The sequence below is a fragment of the Mobula birostris genome, chromosome 9, assembly GCF_030028105.1.
Source record: "Mobula birostris isolate sMobBir1 chromosome 9, sMobBir1.hap1, whole genome shotgun sequence".
Classification (NCBI taxonomy): Eukaryota; Metazoa; Chordata; class Chondrichthyes; order Myliobatiformes; family Myliobatidae; genus Mobula; species Mobula birostris.
Window position 1 is genome coordinate 153,774,290 of NC_092378.1, and position 18,143 is coordinate 153,792,432.

At 41.2% G+C, this 18,143-nt stretch overlaps 1 protein-coding gene across 3 annotated transcripts in view; it reads left to right on the top strand.

Moving 5' to 3' along the window:
- Nucleotides 1–18,143, top strand: part of adcy9 (adenylate cyclase 9) — a 122,917-nt gene that overhangs the window by 49,180 nt on the left and 55,594 nt on the right. For all 3 annotated transcript variants that reach the window (XM_072269209.1, XM_072269211.1, XM_072269212.1), the window contains exon 2: nt 13,866–14,053. In XM_072269209.1, the coding sequence (XP_072125310.1) occupies nt 13,866–14,053 (188 nt within the window). The remainder of the gene's footprint in view (nt 1–13,865; nt 14,054–18,143) is intronic.

The window sequence follows — 18,143 nt, forward strand, 5'->3', positions numbered from 1 at the left end:
CTTTAGTAGAAGAAATGAAAGGGTCGACTATTTTCTAAATGTACAGAAAATACAACAAAACTGAGGTGCAAAGGGACTTGGGAGTCTTTGTGCAGGGCTCCTTAAAGGTTAATTTGCAGGTTGAGTCCATGGCGAGGAAGGCAAATGCAATGTTAGCATTCATTTCAAGAGGACTAGAATATAAAAGCAAGGATGTTATGTTGAAACTTTATAAAGCACTGGTGAGGCCTCACTTGGAGTATTCTGAGCAGATTTGGGACCCCTGTCTTAGAAAGGATGTGCTGAAACCGGAGAGGGTTCAGAGGAGGTTTGGAAAAGGATTCCTGGATTTAATGGCTTGTCATATGAGCAGTGTTTAGTGGCTCTGGGCCTGTATTCACTGGAATTCAGAAGAACGAGGGGGTGACCTAATTGAAACCTATGGAATAGTGAAAGGCCTTGATAGAGTGGATGCAGAGAGGATGTTTCCTTTGGTGGGAGAGTCTAAGACCAGAGGACACAGTCTCAGAATACAGGGACGTCCTTGCAGAACAGAGATAGGGAGGGATTACTTTAGCCAGAGAGTGGTGAATCTGTGGAATTTGGTTGCCACAAGCAGCTGTGTAGATGGTCTTTACGTATATTTAAGGGAGAGGTTGATGTATTCTTGATCGGTAAGGACATGAAGGGATATGGGGAGAAGGCAGGAGATTGGGGTGAGAGGAAAAATGGAGCAGCCATGATAGGCTAAATGGCCTAATTCTGTTCCTATATCATATTTTGAATCTTATATGTTGAGAATGTGGAATGAGCTTCCATTACGAATGGTGGATGTGGGGTGAATTTCAACATTTAGACCATAAGGCATAGGAGCAAAATAGGCAATCTGGCCCATGGAGTCTGCTCCGCCATTCAATCATGGCTGTTCCTTTTTTAAAATCTCCTCCCCAACCCCAGTTCCCAGCCTTCACCTAGTAACCGTTGATGCCATGTCCAATCAAGTACCTGTCATTCTCTGCTTTAAACACACCCAGTGACCTGGCCTTCACAGCTGCATGTGGCAACAAATTCCACAAATTCATCACCCTTTGGCTAAAGAAATTTCTTTGCATTTAAGAGAAATTTGAATAGGTACGTGAATGAGAGGGCTATGGAGGGCTGTGGTCCCAGTGCAGGTTGATGGGACAAGACATATTAGTGATTTGGTATAGACTGGATGCATTGATGGGCATATTTCTGTGCTGTAGTGTTCTATGACTTTGGAGGGTGTCAACAGTGAAGTGCAAGAGGATCAGATGGAACTGAGAGTTCATGACACTTCCCTCATCCATGCACATAGCCTTTGTTTCTGCACAACTGTTCTCTTTTATATAATATAATTTTGAAATTATGTGAATAATATAATTTTTGAAATCTGTTAATGTGAAATACCTTGTAATTATGTGTTAATGAATATAATTCATAAATTGTCTAAATAAATGTACTACAACCTTTACTTTGTAACATTTTAGAGCATCAACATATTTACATGTTGATGTTCTAAGTTACAACACTGTTACAAATTGTCACATACAATGCAAGTCAGTAGCTCATTGTTAATAAGCCACCAGCCTGTTGAACACCTGACACCTTCTAGTAAAAACATATTATTTGTGTTGAGTTGTGGTTTGTGTTTGATGCGCATATTACAAAAAAAAACATTTAAGTGTAGCAGAGTTTTCAGACCGTGTAAAAACTTCATGCTCAGAGTGCTGGTTCATCCTTGCAGCTGTTTTAAAACAAAGTTAAAGGGAAGGTTGGTTTACAGTGATCTTCAATAATATAATTCATCTGGTACAAGTAAATTAAAATAAGACACACTTGAGGATATCGAGTGAACTGCAATATCCTAACATACTCTCTCTACTTTGTCCCTTCACAAACTCCCAGAACAAAAGCTAAGACAAATTTGATTCTTGGGCATTGCTGGATTACATTACTCAGCTAATGCTTTCAATCAGTTTATCAACTTTGGTCCATGAGGTTAATCAACTTTGGTCCATGAGGTTAATGTATTAAAGCAATCGACAAACTTGTTAAGTGTTTGCTTTATGTTTTGATAAACTTGTGTGTGTTTCAACATACAAGTGATAACAATGTATGCATTGCTAGGAGAGTTTGAGAGGTGTGATTAGGGCTCCTCTGATTGCAACTCTTTCACAAACTACACTCCAAAATGTGCTTGGTCATTTATGACAGATGATCGTAGGTCTGTGAGCAGTGGTGTTCCGCGAGGATGGGTGCTGGGTACACCGCTATATATGATTTGGATGAAATTGTAGTAAGTCTGCAGATGACATACACAACCTGGGAGTTCTGGGATTTTTGGATAATGTCAAAAGATTCAGCAGGATTTAGATCACTTGGGCAAATAAATCACAGATAGTTTCATCCAGACAAGTATGACAAATACTTTGAGAGGTCAAATTTATTTATTGAGATACAACGAGCTGTGCCACCCAGCAAACCCTGATTTAACCCTAGCCGAAACACAGGACCATTTACAATGATCCAGTATGTCTTTGGAACATGGGAAGAAACCAGAGCACCCGGGGGAAACCCACGCCGTCACAGGGAGAACATACAAACTCCTTACAGACAATGGCGGGAATTGAACCTGGGTTGCTGGTACTGTAAAGTGTTGTGCTAACCGCTGCACTATCGTGCCACCGCAAATGTAAAAGGAAAATGTACAGAAAAAGGCAACATATTCAGGTGGAGTGCAAGTCCATAACTCTGGATGTTATAACATAAGTAGATAGGGTAGTAAAGAAAGCATACATTCTGCTAACACGAGGAATTCTGCAGATGCTGGAAATTCAAGCAACACACATCAAAGTTGCTGGTGAACGCAGCAGGACAGGCAGCATCTCTAGGAAGAGGTACAGTTGACGTTTCGGGCCGAGACCCTTCGTCAGGACTAACTGAAGGAAGAGCTAGTAAGAGATTTGAAAGTGGGAGGGGGAGGGGGAGTTCCAAAATGATAGAAGAAGATGGAAGGGGGAGGGATGGAGCCAAGAGCTGGACAGGTGATTGGCAAAAGGGATATGAGAGGATCATGGGACAGGAGGCCCAGGAAGAAGGAAAAGGGGGAGGGGGGGACCAGAGGATGGGCAAGGGGTATAGTCAGAGGGACAGAGGGAGAAAAAGGAGAGTGAGAGAAAGAATGTGTGTATATAAATAATGGATGGAGTACAAGGGGGAGGTGGGGCATTAGCGGAAGTTAGAGAAGTCAGTGGCCACACATCTTAATTCCACATTCCATTCCCATTCTGACATGTCTATCCACGGCCTCCTCTACTGTAAAGATGAAGCCACACTCGAGTTGGAGGAACAACATCTTTTATTCAGTCTGAGTAGCCTCCAACCTGATGGCACGAACATTGACTTCTCTAACTTACGCTAATGTGTCCAGTTCTGGTCACCTCACTATAGGAAGGGTGTGGAAGCATTGGAAAGGGTACAAAGGAGATTTACCAGGATGCTGCCTGATTTAGAGTGTATGGATTATGATCAGAGATTAAGGGAGCTTGGACTTTACTCTTTGGAGAGAAGGAGGATGAGAGGAGACATGATAAAGGTATGTAAGATAATAAGAAGAATAGATAGAGTGGATAGCCAGTGCCTCTTCCCCAGGGCACCACTGCTCAATACAAGAGGACATGGCTTTAAGGTAAGGGGTGGGAAGTTCAAGGGGGATATTAGAGGAAGGTTTTTTTACTCATAGAGAGTGGTTGGTGCGTGGAATGCACTGTTTGAGTCAGTGGTGGAGGCAGATACACTAGTGAAGTTTAAGAGACTACTAGACAGGTATATGGAGGAATTTAAGGTGGGGGGTTATGTCGGAGGCAGGGTTTGAGGATCGGCACAACAATGTGGGCCGAAGGGCCTGTACTGTGCTGTAGCTATTCTATGTTCTATGTTTGTTCTACGTTGTTCTTCCAAAGTACAATACCTCACACTTCTCTGTATTAAACTCCATCTGCCATTTTTCAGTCCATTTTTCTAGCTAGTCCAAATCCCTCTGCAAGCTTTGAAAACCTTCCTCACTGTCCACTACACTCCAATCTTTGTATCATCAGTAAATTTGCTGATCCAATTTACCACATTACATCCAGATCATTGATAAAGATGCCAATGTCTAATCCAATTTACTACCTCACCATGTATACCTAGCGACTGAATCTTCTTAACTAACCTCCCATGTGGGAACTTGTCAAAGGCCTTACTGAAGTCCATGTAGACAACATCCACTGCCTTCCCTTCATCCACTTTCCTGGTAACCTCCTTGAAAAACTCTAATAGATTGGTTAAACATAATCTACCACGCACAAAGCCATGTTGACTCCCCCTAACAAGTCCCTGTCTATCCAAATACTTGTAGATCCTATCTCTTGGTATTCCTTCCAATAATTTACCTACTACTGACTTCAGACTTACTGGCCTATAATTTCCCAGATTACTTTTAGAGCCTTTTTTAAACAACGGAACAACATGAGCTATCTGATAATCCTCCGGCACCTCACCCGTGGATACCGACATTTTAATTTCACCTTCCAGGGCCCCTGCGATTTCAACACTAGTCTCCTTCAAGGTCTGAGGGAATACCCTCTCACATCCTGGGGATTTATCTACTCTGATTTGCCTCAAGATAGCAAGCACCTCCTCCTCTTCAATCTGTATAGATGCTGTGACCTCACTACTTGTTTGCCTTATTTCCATAGACTCCATGCCAGTTTCCTTACTAAATACAGATGCAAAAAACCATTTAAGATCTCCCCCATTTCTTTTGGTTCTATACATAGCTGACCACTCTGATCTTCAAGAGGACCAATTTTATCCCTTACTATCCTTTTGCTCTTAATATACCTGTACAAGCTCTTTGGATTATCCTTCACCTTGACTGCCAAAGCAACCTCATGTCTTTTAGCCCTCCTGATTTCTTTCTTAAGTGTTTTTTTTGCACTTTTAATACTCCTGAAGCACCTTATTTGCTCCCTGTTTCCTATACATGTCATATATCTCTCTCTCCTTTATCAGAGTTCCAATATCCCTTGAGAACCAAGGTTCCTTATTCTTACTCACTTTGCCTTTAATCCTGACAGGAACATACAAACTCTGCACTCTCAAAATTTCTCCTTTGAAGGCCTCCCACTTACCAATCACATCCTTGCCAGAAAACAACCTGTTCCAATCCACGCTTTTTAGATCCTTTCTCATTTCTTCAAATTTGGCCTTTTTCCAGTTTAGAACCTCAACCCGAGGATCAGATCTATTTTTATCATGATCAAGTTAAAACTAATGGTGTTATGATCACTAGAACCAAAGTGTTCCCCTACACACACTTCCATCACCTGTCCTAACTCGTTTCCTAATAGGAGATCTAATACTGCATCCTCTCCAGTTGGGGTGTGTGTGTGTGTGTGTATATATATATATATATATATATATATATACACAGACACACACACAGACACACACACAGACACACACACAGACACAGACAGACACAGACAGACAGACACACACACACAGACAGACACACACACACAGACAGACACACACTCTTTAGAAAATTTTCCTGAACGCATTTTACAAACTCTAACCCATCTAAACCTTTAACAGTATGGGAGTCCTAATCAATATGTGGAAAATTAAAATCCCCTACTATCGTAACTTTGTTTCTTGCAGTTGTCTGCTATCTCTCTGCAGATTTGCTCCTCCAATTCTCGCTGACTATTGGGTGGTCTATAGTACAACCCCATTAATGTGGTCATACCTTTCCTGTTTCTCAGCTCTCCCCATATGGCCTCAGTAGACAAGCCCTCTAATCTGTCCTGCCTGAGTACTGCTGTAACACTTTTTCCTGACTAGCAATGCCACCCCCCCCCCCCCCAACCACCCTTCATTCCTCTGCCTCTATCACATCTGAAACATCGGAACCCTGAAACATTAAGCTGCCTGTCCTGCCCCTCCTGTAGCCAAGTTTCATTAATGGCTATAATGTCGTAATTCCATGTGCCAATCCATGCCCTCAGCTTGTCAGCCTTCCCCACAATACTCCTTGCATTGAAATAGACACACCTCAGAAGATTATTACCACCCCACACAACCCTTCTATTTGTGACTTTGCATGAACTTCTAACATCATTTATTTTCACCCCCGCTCCACTATCTGCTCTGGCACTCTGGTTCCCATCCCCCTGCAAATCTAGTTTAAGCCCTCCCCAATAGCACTAACAAACCTCCCTGCAAGGATATTGGTCCCCTTGTAGTTCAGGTGTAACCCGTCTCTCTTGTACAGGTCCCACTTGCCCCAGAAGAGGTCCCAGTGATCCTGAAATCTGAAACCCTGCCCCCTACACCAGTTCCTCAGCCACGTGTTCATCCACCAGAGCATCCTATTCCTACCGTCACTGGCACGTGGCACTGGTAGCAATCCTGAGATTACGACCCTCGAGGTCCTGCTTTTTAACTTCCTACCAAGCTCTCTATACTCACTGTTTCTTCCTATGTCAAAGTTTTTAAGAGGCAATCAGGCAGACCAACGAACAGATGGGGAATGGAAGGATATGGACCATCTTCAGGCAGGTGGGATTAGTCTGGATTGATATTATCAAAGTGGAGGTGGTGGGCTTTGAAGGGTTTGTTCCTGCACTGTATTGTTCTATGAATTTAAAAGGCAAGTATAGGACAGTGGCAAATTGCAACTTAGAACAAACACACAAGTAAGAATTTGAAAATGAATTGAAGACATTGTCAAATCATATTGTTGTGGAAAGGGAATGTTTCTGATTGTTAAACAATAGCATCTGAAACTGAGGATGAGAGCAGAGGCTGAGATTGCAAACTGGCAAATGGGATCTGACTGAGGAGGGATGGGAGGGGAAAAGATTTGGGCAAAACTGTAGTCTAACTGGGTGTCAATTCTGGACATGACTGAGTCTAACAGTGGGAAGGATTGATAAAACAATGGTTGTGGAATTGACTATGCTCAAGACGAAGGAACAGAAGGCAAGGCAGTGGCTATAATTCATTCAGAGTTTGAAGAGATTTGGCATGTCAACAAATACACTCAAAAACTTCTATAGATGTACTGTGGAGAGCATTCCGGCAGGCTGCATCACTGTTTGATATGGGGGTGCGAGGGTGGGGCTACTGCACAGGACTGAAAGAAGCTGCTGAGGGTTGTAAATCTAGTTAGCTCCATCTTGGGTACTGGCCTACAAAGTACCCAGGACATCTTCGGGGAGCAGGAAGGCAGCATCCATTATTAAGGACATCCAGCACCCCGGGCATGCCCTTTTCTCACTGTTACCATCAGGTAGAAGGTACAGAAGATGGAGGCACACACTCAGCAATTCAGGAACAGCTTCTTCCCCTCTGCCATCTGATTCCTAAATGGACATTGAACCCTTGAACACTACCTCACTTTTTAAAATGTACAGTATTTCTTTTTTTTTTTTGCATGTTTTTAAAATCTATTCAACATACGTATACTATAATTGATGTACATATTTTTATCTTTTTCTCTTCTATATTATGTATTGCATTGAACTGCTGCTGCTAAGTTAACAAATTTCATGTCACATGCCGGTGATAATAAACCTGATTCTGATTCTGTATCTTGCAAATGGATAATTTAAGATTGTGCAACACACACAAAAAATGCTGGTGAACGTAACAGGCCAGGCAGCATCCATAGGAAGAGGAACAGTCGACGTTTCTGGCCGAGACCCTTCGTCAGGACTAACTGAAAGAAGAGGTAGTAAGAGATTTGAGAGGGGGAGATCGGAAATGATAGAAGACTGGGAGGGATGGAGCTTGAGAGTTGGAAAGTTGATTGGCAATAGGGATATGAGGCTGGAGAAGGGAGAGGATACGGAGGGGAGGTGGGGCATTAACGGAAGCTGGAGAAGTCAGTGTTCATGTCATCAGGTTGGAGGCTACCCAGACAGAATATAAGGTGTTGTTCCTCTGACCTGAGTGTGGCTCGCTAGCACCACCCTGAGGGCAGTTAGGGATCCACAGGAGAAAAAAAAACAAGCTAACCCTATACAAGTTGAGCATCCCTTATCCAAAATACTTAAGAGGTGGAAGTGTTTTGGATTTTTTTCAGATTTTGCAATATTTGTATGAGATACCTTGGGGAGATCCTAGTATGAACACAAAATCCATTCACATTACATATATTGCTTAAACATATCCCCTGAAGGTAGTGTTTTAAATAATATTTCTAATAACTATCACTATCTTGACCAGCCAGTGACTGTTTGGCATTGCCATCATTCCTGACAATGAATTTATGTGCTACTGGTGGAGATCTTTATCTTGTATTTGTTCATCACATTTTGGGGACTCCTGTGATTCATGTTCTGTGTGTTATTTGTTTACTACTTTATATGCATGATTTGTTTTTTTTTGCACACTGGGTATTTGACAGTCTTTGTGGATTTTTTTAATGGCTTCTAGTGTGCATCCTTGTTTTGTGGCTCCTATAAGAAGACAAATCTGGAGGTTGTATACAGTATACATAGATATGTACTGATGAAGTGCTTTTTGTCAGTGATCTTGGCAAACTCATGAATTTCTCTGCTGCTTCATGATTAGCAGCTGCTTTAATACCTGTACCACAAATCTTTAAAAATTTTATGCTGAGCCCTTTCTTAAATTTCTGCAACTAGCCTACTGAATATTACCTTTAATTTCAGTTTGTTGTGATAGATCTTTGGTAACACTCAAAATGCTGGAGAAACTCAGCAGGTCAGACAGTATCCATGGAAAAAAGTAAACAGTTGATGTTTTGACCAGCTCCAAAAGTGCACTTTGCTGATCCATACTTTTGCACGACTGGTCATAAACTGGGGCATAGCAGTTAGCACACGCTATGACACCTCATGGCATCAGAGTTCAGAGTTTAATTCCAACGCTGTCTGAAAGGAGAATGTACGTTCTCCCCGTGAACACACAAATTTCTTCCATGTGCTCTGGTTTCCTCCCACAGTCCAAAGACGTATTGGTTAGTAGATTAATTGGTCTTTTTAAATTGTCCCTTTGATCAGGCGGGTTGCTGGGCAGTGTAGCTCGATGGGCCAGAAGGGCCTGTTCCACTATATATCTCTAAATAAAATACAGCATCAGATTGTTCATAGTTTCAGTAAAGATGTTGAAATTGCTTAGTTTCCTCAACAACTGTGGCAGAGAAATGGTGGGCATTTTTAATCTTCTGTTTGAGTCATTAGCAGCTGTGAGCTTTATTGGGCTGAGTAAATTTGGGAAGGGAATCTTTTGTGCAGTTGTTTTTTTTAAGTCTTGAATGATCACTCCCTTTGAAGATTCATTTGTCAAGCTGTTTTTAAAAAAAGTCAGAATCAGTTTATTGTTGACATAGTCATGAAAATCATTTGTGGCAGCAGTGCAGTGCAAGACATTAAAATTACTATGTTACAAAAAGCAGTGCAAATGATGAATAACAAGATAGTATTCATGAATTCATGGGCCATTCAAAATCTCAATGGAGGTCTCTGGGTTCCTGTGCCATCTCTCCAATGGTAGCATTCGGAGAGTGCATGACCTGGATAGTGAGGATGGTGAGCTGAAAAGGGTTGCACTGTGTAGTAAGTTATGAATTTTGCACAAGTTTTAATTGTTTTAAATCTAACCCCACGTTTTACATACAAAATTCTGCAGATGCTGGAAATCCAGAGCAACGTGCAGAACATGCCGGAGGAAGGCCGAGACCTTTCGTCAGGACCTTCAGAGTGAACTGTTTATTGCTCTCCATAGATGCTGTTTGACCTGCTGAATTCCTTCAGTAATTTGTGTGTGTAATCTAGCTTTGCTTTACTTATGGTAGGCTGGAGAATGTGTTGTAATAAATAATTTTAAACAAACTTAAACTACAATTGAACATACAGTATATTAAGACAATTCAGAGGATTAAATTTTACATCATACTAACATAATAGGAAAAGTTGGTTTACTGATGACTTTTGCAGTATGTTAGTTTCTATTGTGATCACAGGACCTGTTTGGGCATTAGTAATGTAGAATACTGCAAATCCAATTCATCCGTTCATCAATGAGCTATGTGGCTCAGTTATGGTAGGGACCAGGCCCTCATGCCTTGGGGATTGCTTGTTGTGGCTGCTGGGGAAGAAGGTGCCAGAACTGGCTAAGAGCTGCTGGATTTTGAACTGAGTTGGGTGCTGGCCCTTTCCTCTCGGTGCTGCCCTCCTGGGAAAACAATCTGGAATGCATGTGTCTGCAGCTGCACTTGCGCAAGATGAGCAACTGCTGCAGGCTGTTCTTGCAGAAACGTGCTCCAGGACAACTTCCATGCACCATCAATCTACAGGCCATGTCACTCAGAGATTTGGGATATGTTGTTATTTTTCTTGTAGCATGTGTTTCTCTGTTATCATAATTATATGTACAATATGAGCTGAGTGTGACCGTTGGTGCTGTGTTTTGCACCTTGACCTCAGGAGCGTTGTTATGTTTGACTGTATTCGTACATACAGCTGAATGACAATTGAACTTGAACTTCATTATGGCTTATTGAGTTTAAAACAATCACTCATGGCACTAGTTCAAATTTGAAAGAATTTCAAAGGTTCTATTTGTGAATTGTCATAACTTGATTAAGTCAAGTCTGCTGGTACAGTACACAGTAAAAACGAAACAGCGTTCCTCCAGGACCATGGTGCTACATGAAACAACACAAAACTACACTAGACTACGTGAAACAACACAAAAACTGCACTAGACTACAGACCCAGGCAGGACTACATAAGGTGCACAAAACAGTTCAGGGCAGTACAATAAATAATAAACAAGACAATAGGCACAGTAGAGGACAAATTACAATATAATAAATGATGTAGATGTCAGTCTAGACTCTGGGTATTAAGGAACCTGATGGCTTGGGGAAAGAAACTGTTGTACCGTTTGGTTGTGAGAACCCAAATGCTTCGTACCTTTTACCAGATGGCAGGAGGGAGAAGAGTTTGAATGAGGGGTGTGTGGGGTCCTTCACAATGCTGTTGGCTTTACGAGTGCAGCGTATGGTGTAAATGTCTGTAATGGCAGGAAGAGAGACCCTGATGATCTTCTCAGCTAACCTTGCTATCCGCTGCAGGGTCTTGTGATCTGAGACGGTGCAATTCCCAAACCAGGCAGTGATGCAGCTGCTCAGGATGCTCTCGATACATCCTCTGTAGAATGTGGTGAGGATGGGGGGTGGGAGATGGACTTTCCTCAGCCTTTGCAGAAAGTAGAGATGCTGCTGGGCTTTCCTGGCTATGGAGCTGGTGTTGAGGGGCCATGTGAAATTCTCCGTCAGGTGAGTACTAAGAAATTTGGTGCTCGTGTTAAGATTAAATAGAATTTCAGCAGAAGCGAATAGAGCTATCCTGGATAAGATGGACTCTTGGCCTCACAATCTACCTCATTATGATCTTGCATTGTATCATTTGTATGCACGGCATTCATTTGTTAGCTTTTATACTTTCTGTATTGATCTTGTATTACCTTATTCCAGTTGAGTGCACTGTGTAATGATCTGATGTGTAATGACAGTATGTAAGACTAACTTCTCACTGTATCTCAGTAGATGTGACAATACTAAACCAATACAATACTATCTCAAAAAGGCTTGAAATATTGGAATACATTTAATGTTGAACTAAAATGCATTAACTGCTGAAAATAAATTTTATTAATTGGTGTTAAATCAGTCTTCATATACTCAACAATTGTTAATTAACTACATCCACATTTATCCCTCCCTCCTACCTTCTACCCCAACCTCCACCGAACCTAGTTTCTACATAAATTATTTCAATAATTTGTGTTCCTTAAGTTTCTGGAAACTACATTTTGTACACAGCTATTTGTGGGTTTGTGAAGTTTTACTGTCCGGAACGCTGGCTTTTTGAAAATTTATTTAGAGGTACAGCGTGGAATATAGGCATTCCCGGCTTTTCGAGCATCGCTGCCCCAGCAAACCCCGACAACCCTGATTTATCCTTAACCTAATTACGGGACAGTTTATAATAACCAGTTAACTTACCCGATGTGTCTTTGCACTGTGGGAGGAAACTAGGGTACCTGTGGAAAACCCACGCATTCCACGGGGGAGGACATGCAGAGAGTCTTTACAGTCGGCGCCGGAATTGAACTCCAAGCTCAGCACCCTGAGCTGGAACAGCATTGTGCTAACCGCTACACTACAACGGCTTCTTGTTGTGCCATAATTTAGTGATTTGACCTTTCACCTTTACAAATTACAAATGTTATATTCCAGATCAGTCCTGTCTTCACACTGTTTATTTGGCATTCTGGCTGAAACATTGTTTCACCTTATCGGAACAAGAAATGGAAGTCCCTGGAATTCATTGATTTCCCCCTGCCCCTCACCCTCACCCTCACCCTCACCCTCCCATGATTATATGCACAATATAGACTATTTATATATAATGAGCCTTTTCTTTATCTTGTATTATATAGTATTATTGTGTTTGCTAGTTCAAAATGTTTTGTTAGTACAACTTCAATTCAAGTTATGCTGGTGTGAGCTTAATTATTGTTTCCTGGCGAACAGTAAATTTTCATGAGGTGTGTCAGTGTTCCTACGCTTTCATTTTACCTCTCATGCCGACCTCTGCCTTGTGATACAATGTGCCAGAATTATAAGTTCTGGAGGGACAGCTTTTGACAATGGATAGAGAAACCAGATGGAGAAATACACTTCAGATTTGCATTTGCTACTAAATATAGTAGTAGAGTTTTATACTAACACAGAAGTCCAAGTAAGAAAGCCTTATGGGATAGAATGCTTAGCATTCTGAGTAGGAATCCTTGAAATCTTGGTGTATTGCAATGAATGACGATCATTGTTTTAGATTAATATGCCTTATTTTTCTCTTATGCTTTTCCAGCATATCTCATTGTAATTTCAGATTTCCAGACTTTTTTTTAACAGTTCTGTAGTTGTACATCCACGTTTGAGATGAGTTAAATTGATAGAGTAATTGGGTTTCAATTTAACCTATCAACATCTGCTTTAAATATACCCACTGATTTGGTCCACACAGCCACCTGCCAATGAATTCCACAGATTCATTACCTGCTGGTTAAAAAAAAAATCTTCATTTCTGTTGTTAATGAACATCCTTCTATTCTGAGCCAGTGCTCTCTCTGGTTCTGGACCCCCCTATTATTGGAAACATGTTCTCTATGTCCACTCTATTTAGGCCTTGCAATACTCGATAGGTTTCAGTGAGATTTCCCCCCCCCCCCCGCCCCACTCCCCAATTCCTCTAAACTCCAGTGAGTATAGTCCAGGAGCTATTAAATGTTCCTCATACGTTAACCCTTTCATTTGCGGGATTCTTTGCATGAACCTCCTGGTCCCTCTCAAGTGCCAGCATATTTCTTAGATAAGGGGCCCAAAACTGCTCTCAATTCTCCACATGCATTCTGACTAATGCCTTATAAAGTCTTAGCTTTACATCCTTTTATATTCTGGTACTCTTGAAATGAATGCTAAGATTGCATTTGCCCTATTTCTAAATATTGATTGTCATTTCATTGATTTTGTTTTAAGTAGATTATTACTCCAAACTCATCTGCAGTTAAATTGAAACCCGATTACTATAACAATTTTTACTCATCTGAAATATAGATGGGTAACTACAGAAGTGGAGTTAAGTCTGAAATCACAATGAACTATGTTGGAACAACATTGTTGTGTGAGTGTCTTACTTTGGATGATTTGACTCTTAATTATGTTTCCTAATATTTTGAAGGAATTTGATTAGAGCAGCTCCTGTCTGTTTTCACAGGATTGCAAACGTTCCTTATTTCTGGAAGAAAGTCGCCTCATTCTGTGTGTACCTGCTCCCAGGCACCAATTCCTCACCTTGCCATGGGAGACCCCAGCTCCCCCACAGTTCCCAGTCAACACCAAGAAATAATAAGTGAAGCTGCCACTGAAGGATCACAACCTAGCAGCATGATGAGCAAAGCTAAGGTGAGTGTTCGCAAAGCTTTAACTAGTGCTAAGCCATTGAAATATTATGAGGGAACTGGTAAAGGGAGCAGATGAAGCAGAGGGTTCCAGTGTCAGTATTTCGTCTTAACTGGATATTTACATTTATTTTAGTAATGAATTTGCTATTTGGTAGGAAGAACCTATATTGAAGGAGTTACTGAAGCAGATATTGAGAGATGAACATGTGCAGTTATACTATTAAATTAAGGACCATTTAAAATAATAATTTTAATTCCTCCATACTTTTGAATTTAGTGACTTCATTATTATTGATTTCACTGTCTAAAATCCACTAAAATTTTTGTTACGTAAGCTGAAGTAACTGAGTAATGGTACCTTGTTCTCTACACTGGTGACACCTTCATGGCATCTTGGCTCTGTCTCTGGTCTGATTGGCTGCCTACTTCAGATGTTGTTTGCTTGTTCTGCAAAGATATTCTCAACTCCCTCTGTCATGCTTCACTCTTCATTATTTGCAAATCCATAGACAATCTCCTGTTGCCCTTCACCCCTCTTTTTTTCTCTGATGTAGAGACATTCTGTTTCCTTCTGGTTCTACATAAATGCAAGTTTGACTTTAAAATCCTTTAAGGCAACACTTCCTGTTTAGTAAACACATCACATGATAGAAACAGAAAAACTTAGAGTGAATCCATTCCACAGTGAACAAGTTAAATGCAAAACCATGTTTTCAGATAAAATCCAAGAAATAAATTTGGGGACAATTTATTTTTAAAAATCAGTGTCAACCATCTAATGTTTCTTACATGCTCCTCAGTAATAACTCTGGTGATGGTTTATTGTCATTTTATGTAGCAATATAGCGCAGAGTAGGCCCTTCCGGCCCTTCAAGCCATGCCACACCAACCATCCGCTGATTAACCCTAACCTAACCGTGAGACAATTTACAATGAACAATTAACCTACTAACCGGTACATCTTTGGACTGTGGGCTTCCTCCCACTTTCGAAAGACATATGGGTAATAGGTCATGGTACATTGTCCTGTGATTAGTCTTGGGTTAAATAGGTGAGTTGCTGGTCAGCACAGAAGGTCCTGTTCTGTGCTGTATCTCTAAATTTTTTAAAAGCAAATGTTATTTAACAAAGCATGTTTCTAGGTGCCTGTAATTTTGACCCCTGAGACACTCAGACCAATAACCAGTGAAATGAGACCCTACTGTAGAGTGAAAACTGGAACACTGGGTGGGGGGGAGAAACACTTATTCCATGGGGTGGGCATTCAGACTGTTTACAGGTGGTACTGGAATTGAACTCTGAAGTCCAGAGTGCCCCGAGATGTAAGTGTCACATTAACCTCTACGGTACCGTGGCGCCTGTTTTTGACAATTAGCCTTGACTGACCTTTGTGCTTGTGTGCCACACTGGGAGGTTAGGCTGTCAGTGGTTGTATGTGCTTTTATGTCGCCTCTCTCAAGTGTGTGGAGAATGTGAATCCCAAAAACAAAACAGTTGCTCAACTCTCTACCCTTAGCTGCAGTTGTAGTAAACCCAAGCTTGAAAGTATTTTGCACTTATGAGATCTTTTTCACTCCATGGTCAATAAATCATTATAGAGGAGTCATTACATTGATGCATCCTATAGCTATCTTCACATCAGGCATCCATAAATGAATGAGTCATTGGAAGTAAAGCAGTATTTTATAAAGTGTGGATACAGGACACTGCAGATGGAAGAGCCAGGAAGTCACAAATGGGATGGGCCCTTGAAATTACTAAGAGGGAAGGGGCAGATATGTCTGGTTACAGAATTTTGCAGAAGTGTATGGAAGTAAATTCAGCAGAAATGGAGGAACTGTGAAGATTAAAAAGTAAACAAATAAAAGTGAAGATGCTGGAATCTGAAACAAAAACTTGCGTTGGAAAAACAATAGAGCCAGTAAAATGATATCTGTGGAAAAAGAACCTCATCGGAACCAAGAAAGAAAGTGTTTTGTCAGTAATGGGCGATGGAGGGAGGGGAGTGTAGAAATGGGGATGTAAAAGCAACTGTCAGTTACTGTGTAAAACAATGTTTGAATGGACAGTTGCCTGTCTCCTTTGTGGAGTACAGTAGGTTGTGAAGCCTGATTGATGAGGCATACTGAGCAGGTCAGAGCATACGTAAGCCCATCACCCCTACTGGGCAAAGGCAGGGCCAGGTTTTCAAGTTGTCACCAAATGTAGCAGTCTTCCAAGATCCTTCCTCTCCCAGTGATGTCTTTGGAGCTTCTGCTGGCGTTTCTGTAGCTCTGGGTTTTTATGGGATGGGGAGCCCTTCTCCTTTTGCAGCCAGGCTTTGGACCATTCAGAGTATATGTAAGTGAGAAAAGAGAGCTAGGGGGAAGGGGATTCGCATATACAGAAGTATAGTTGAGGTAGCTGTAGAAGTCTATAATAGATGTATCTATCTCTGAGATGAACAGAGAGATGCAGGAACAGCAGGACGAGTCACACATGGACCACACAAAAGTAAGAACTGGATGGAAATTGGCAGCAAAAGTAATAATATTTGAGTTCTGTATGACTGCAGGTGGCAGTACCAATATAGTCATCAATGTACTGTGAAAAGTTGTGAAGGTGGGAGGGGTGGAAACAAAGACCGTTCCATGTCCAACAAGAGAGACAGCTTGTAGCTTGGTAACATGGAAGTCCCTATGGCTACAGGTTTGATATGGAGAAAGTGAGTGGAGTTGAAGTTGTTCAATGTAATAACAAGTCCAATCAGGAGGGTGTACACCTCTGGAGAATTCTTGGAGCATTTGGTATTTCATGCATGTTGACGGGTCAAGGGCCTCTCCCGTCAAACGCACTAATATTCAAGATTTACCCCAATAGGCAGAAGAGGTCTTAAATTAAAATCTTGTTTGTTTGCAATCCAGTACCAGAGTGGTGTCATAAGTGCTTGAATCTAGAACACCTGATTTGGTGAAGCTCAGTTTAACCTAATTTTTACTCAATGAATTATGTAATTTTTTTATTATGGATTTTCATATGGATTAGTAAAAGTGTCAAAGGTTATGGGAAGAAGGCAGGAGAATGGGTTTGTTGGATAATAAATCAGCCATGATGGAATGGCAGAGCAGACCCAGTGGGCCAAATGGTCTACTTCTGCTCCTATGTCTTATGGTCTTGTAACTGGAGCAGGTCACTGTTACAAATTGAATATTGAAAGGTAGTCATTGGGTATTGAGTATATTTGAAGCAGAAGTTGATAGATTCTTGATTAGTAAGCGTGTGGAAGTTTAAAGGGGGAAGGCAGGAAAATGGGGTTGAGGGAAAATAAACCGGCTATGATGGACTGGCGGGGCAGACTAGATAGTCCAGTGGCCTAATTCTGTCCCCATGTCTTATGGACTAGGTTTTCAATTTGTTTAAAAAAAGTAAGTTTTAATTACATTGTGCTAAACATTAAAATGGAACCATTCAAGAATCCCACCAATGATTGGGTGGTCACAAACAAGAGAAAATCTGCAGATGCTGGAAATCCAAGCAACACACACAAAATGCTGGAAGAACTCAGCAGGCCAGGCAGCATCTATGGAAAAGAATACAGTCAATATTTCAGACCGAGACCCTTCAGCAGGACTGCTTTTCCGATGCTGCCTGGCCTGCTGAATTCCTCCAGCATTTTGTGATAATTGGGTGGTACATCTTTTGTGGTATTTTATGGGAGATGTCAAGCCCACTTGCTACATAAAATCTTCAAACCAGTACTAATTTTTCCAGAATTCTGTGGTGAGTCTTATTTCAACTGAAACTTTATATTACCCGGCAAGAGGTGTAATGGGAGTAGTGTTCTCATTGGCTATTAACTGGAGTAACTCTGCCTGCAGCACTTTGAATTTGGTACCAGTTTTGAAAGTTACTGTGGAAAATTGCAGACATTTTGGTAAGCAGTTTTGTGTAAACACACACAAAATGCTGGAGGAACTCATCAGGCCAGGCAGCATCTATGGAAAAGGGTAAGCAATTGACGTTTTGGACCGAGGCCCTTCATTTGGTCTGTTTACTCCTTTCCGTAGATGCTGTGTGTATTGCTTTGGATCTCCAGCATCTGCAGGCTTTCT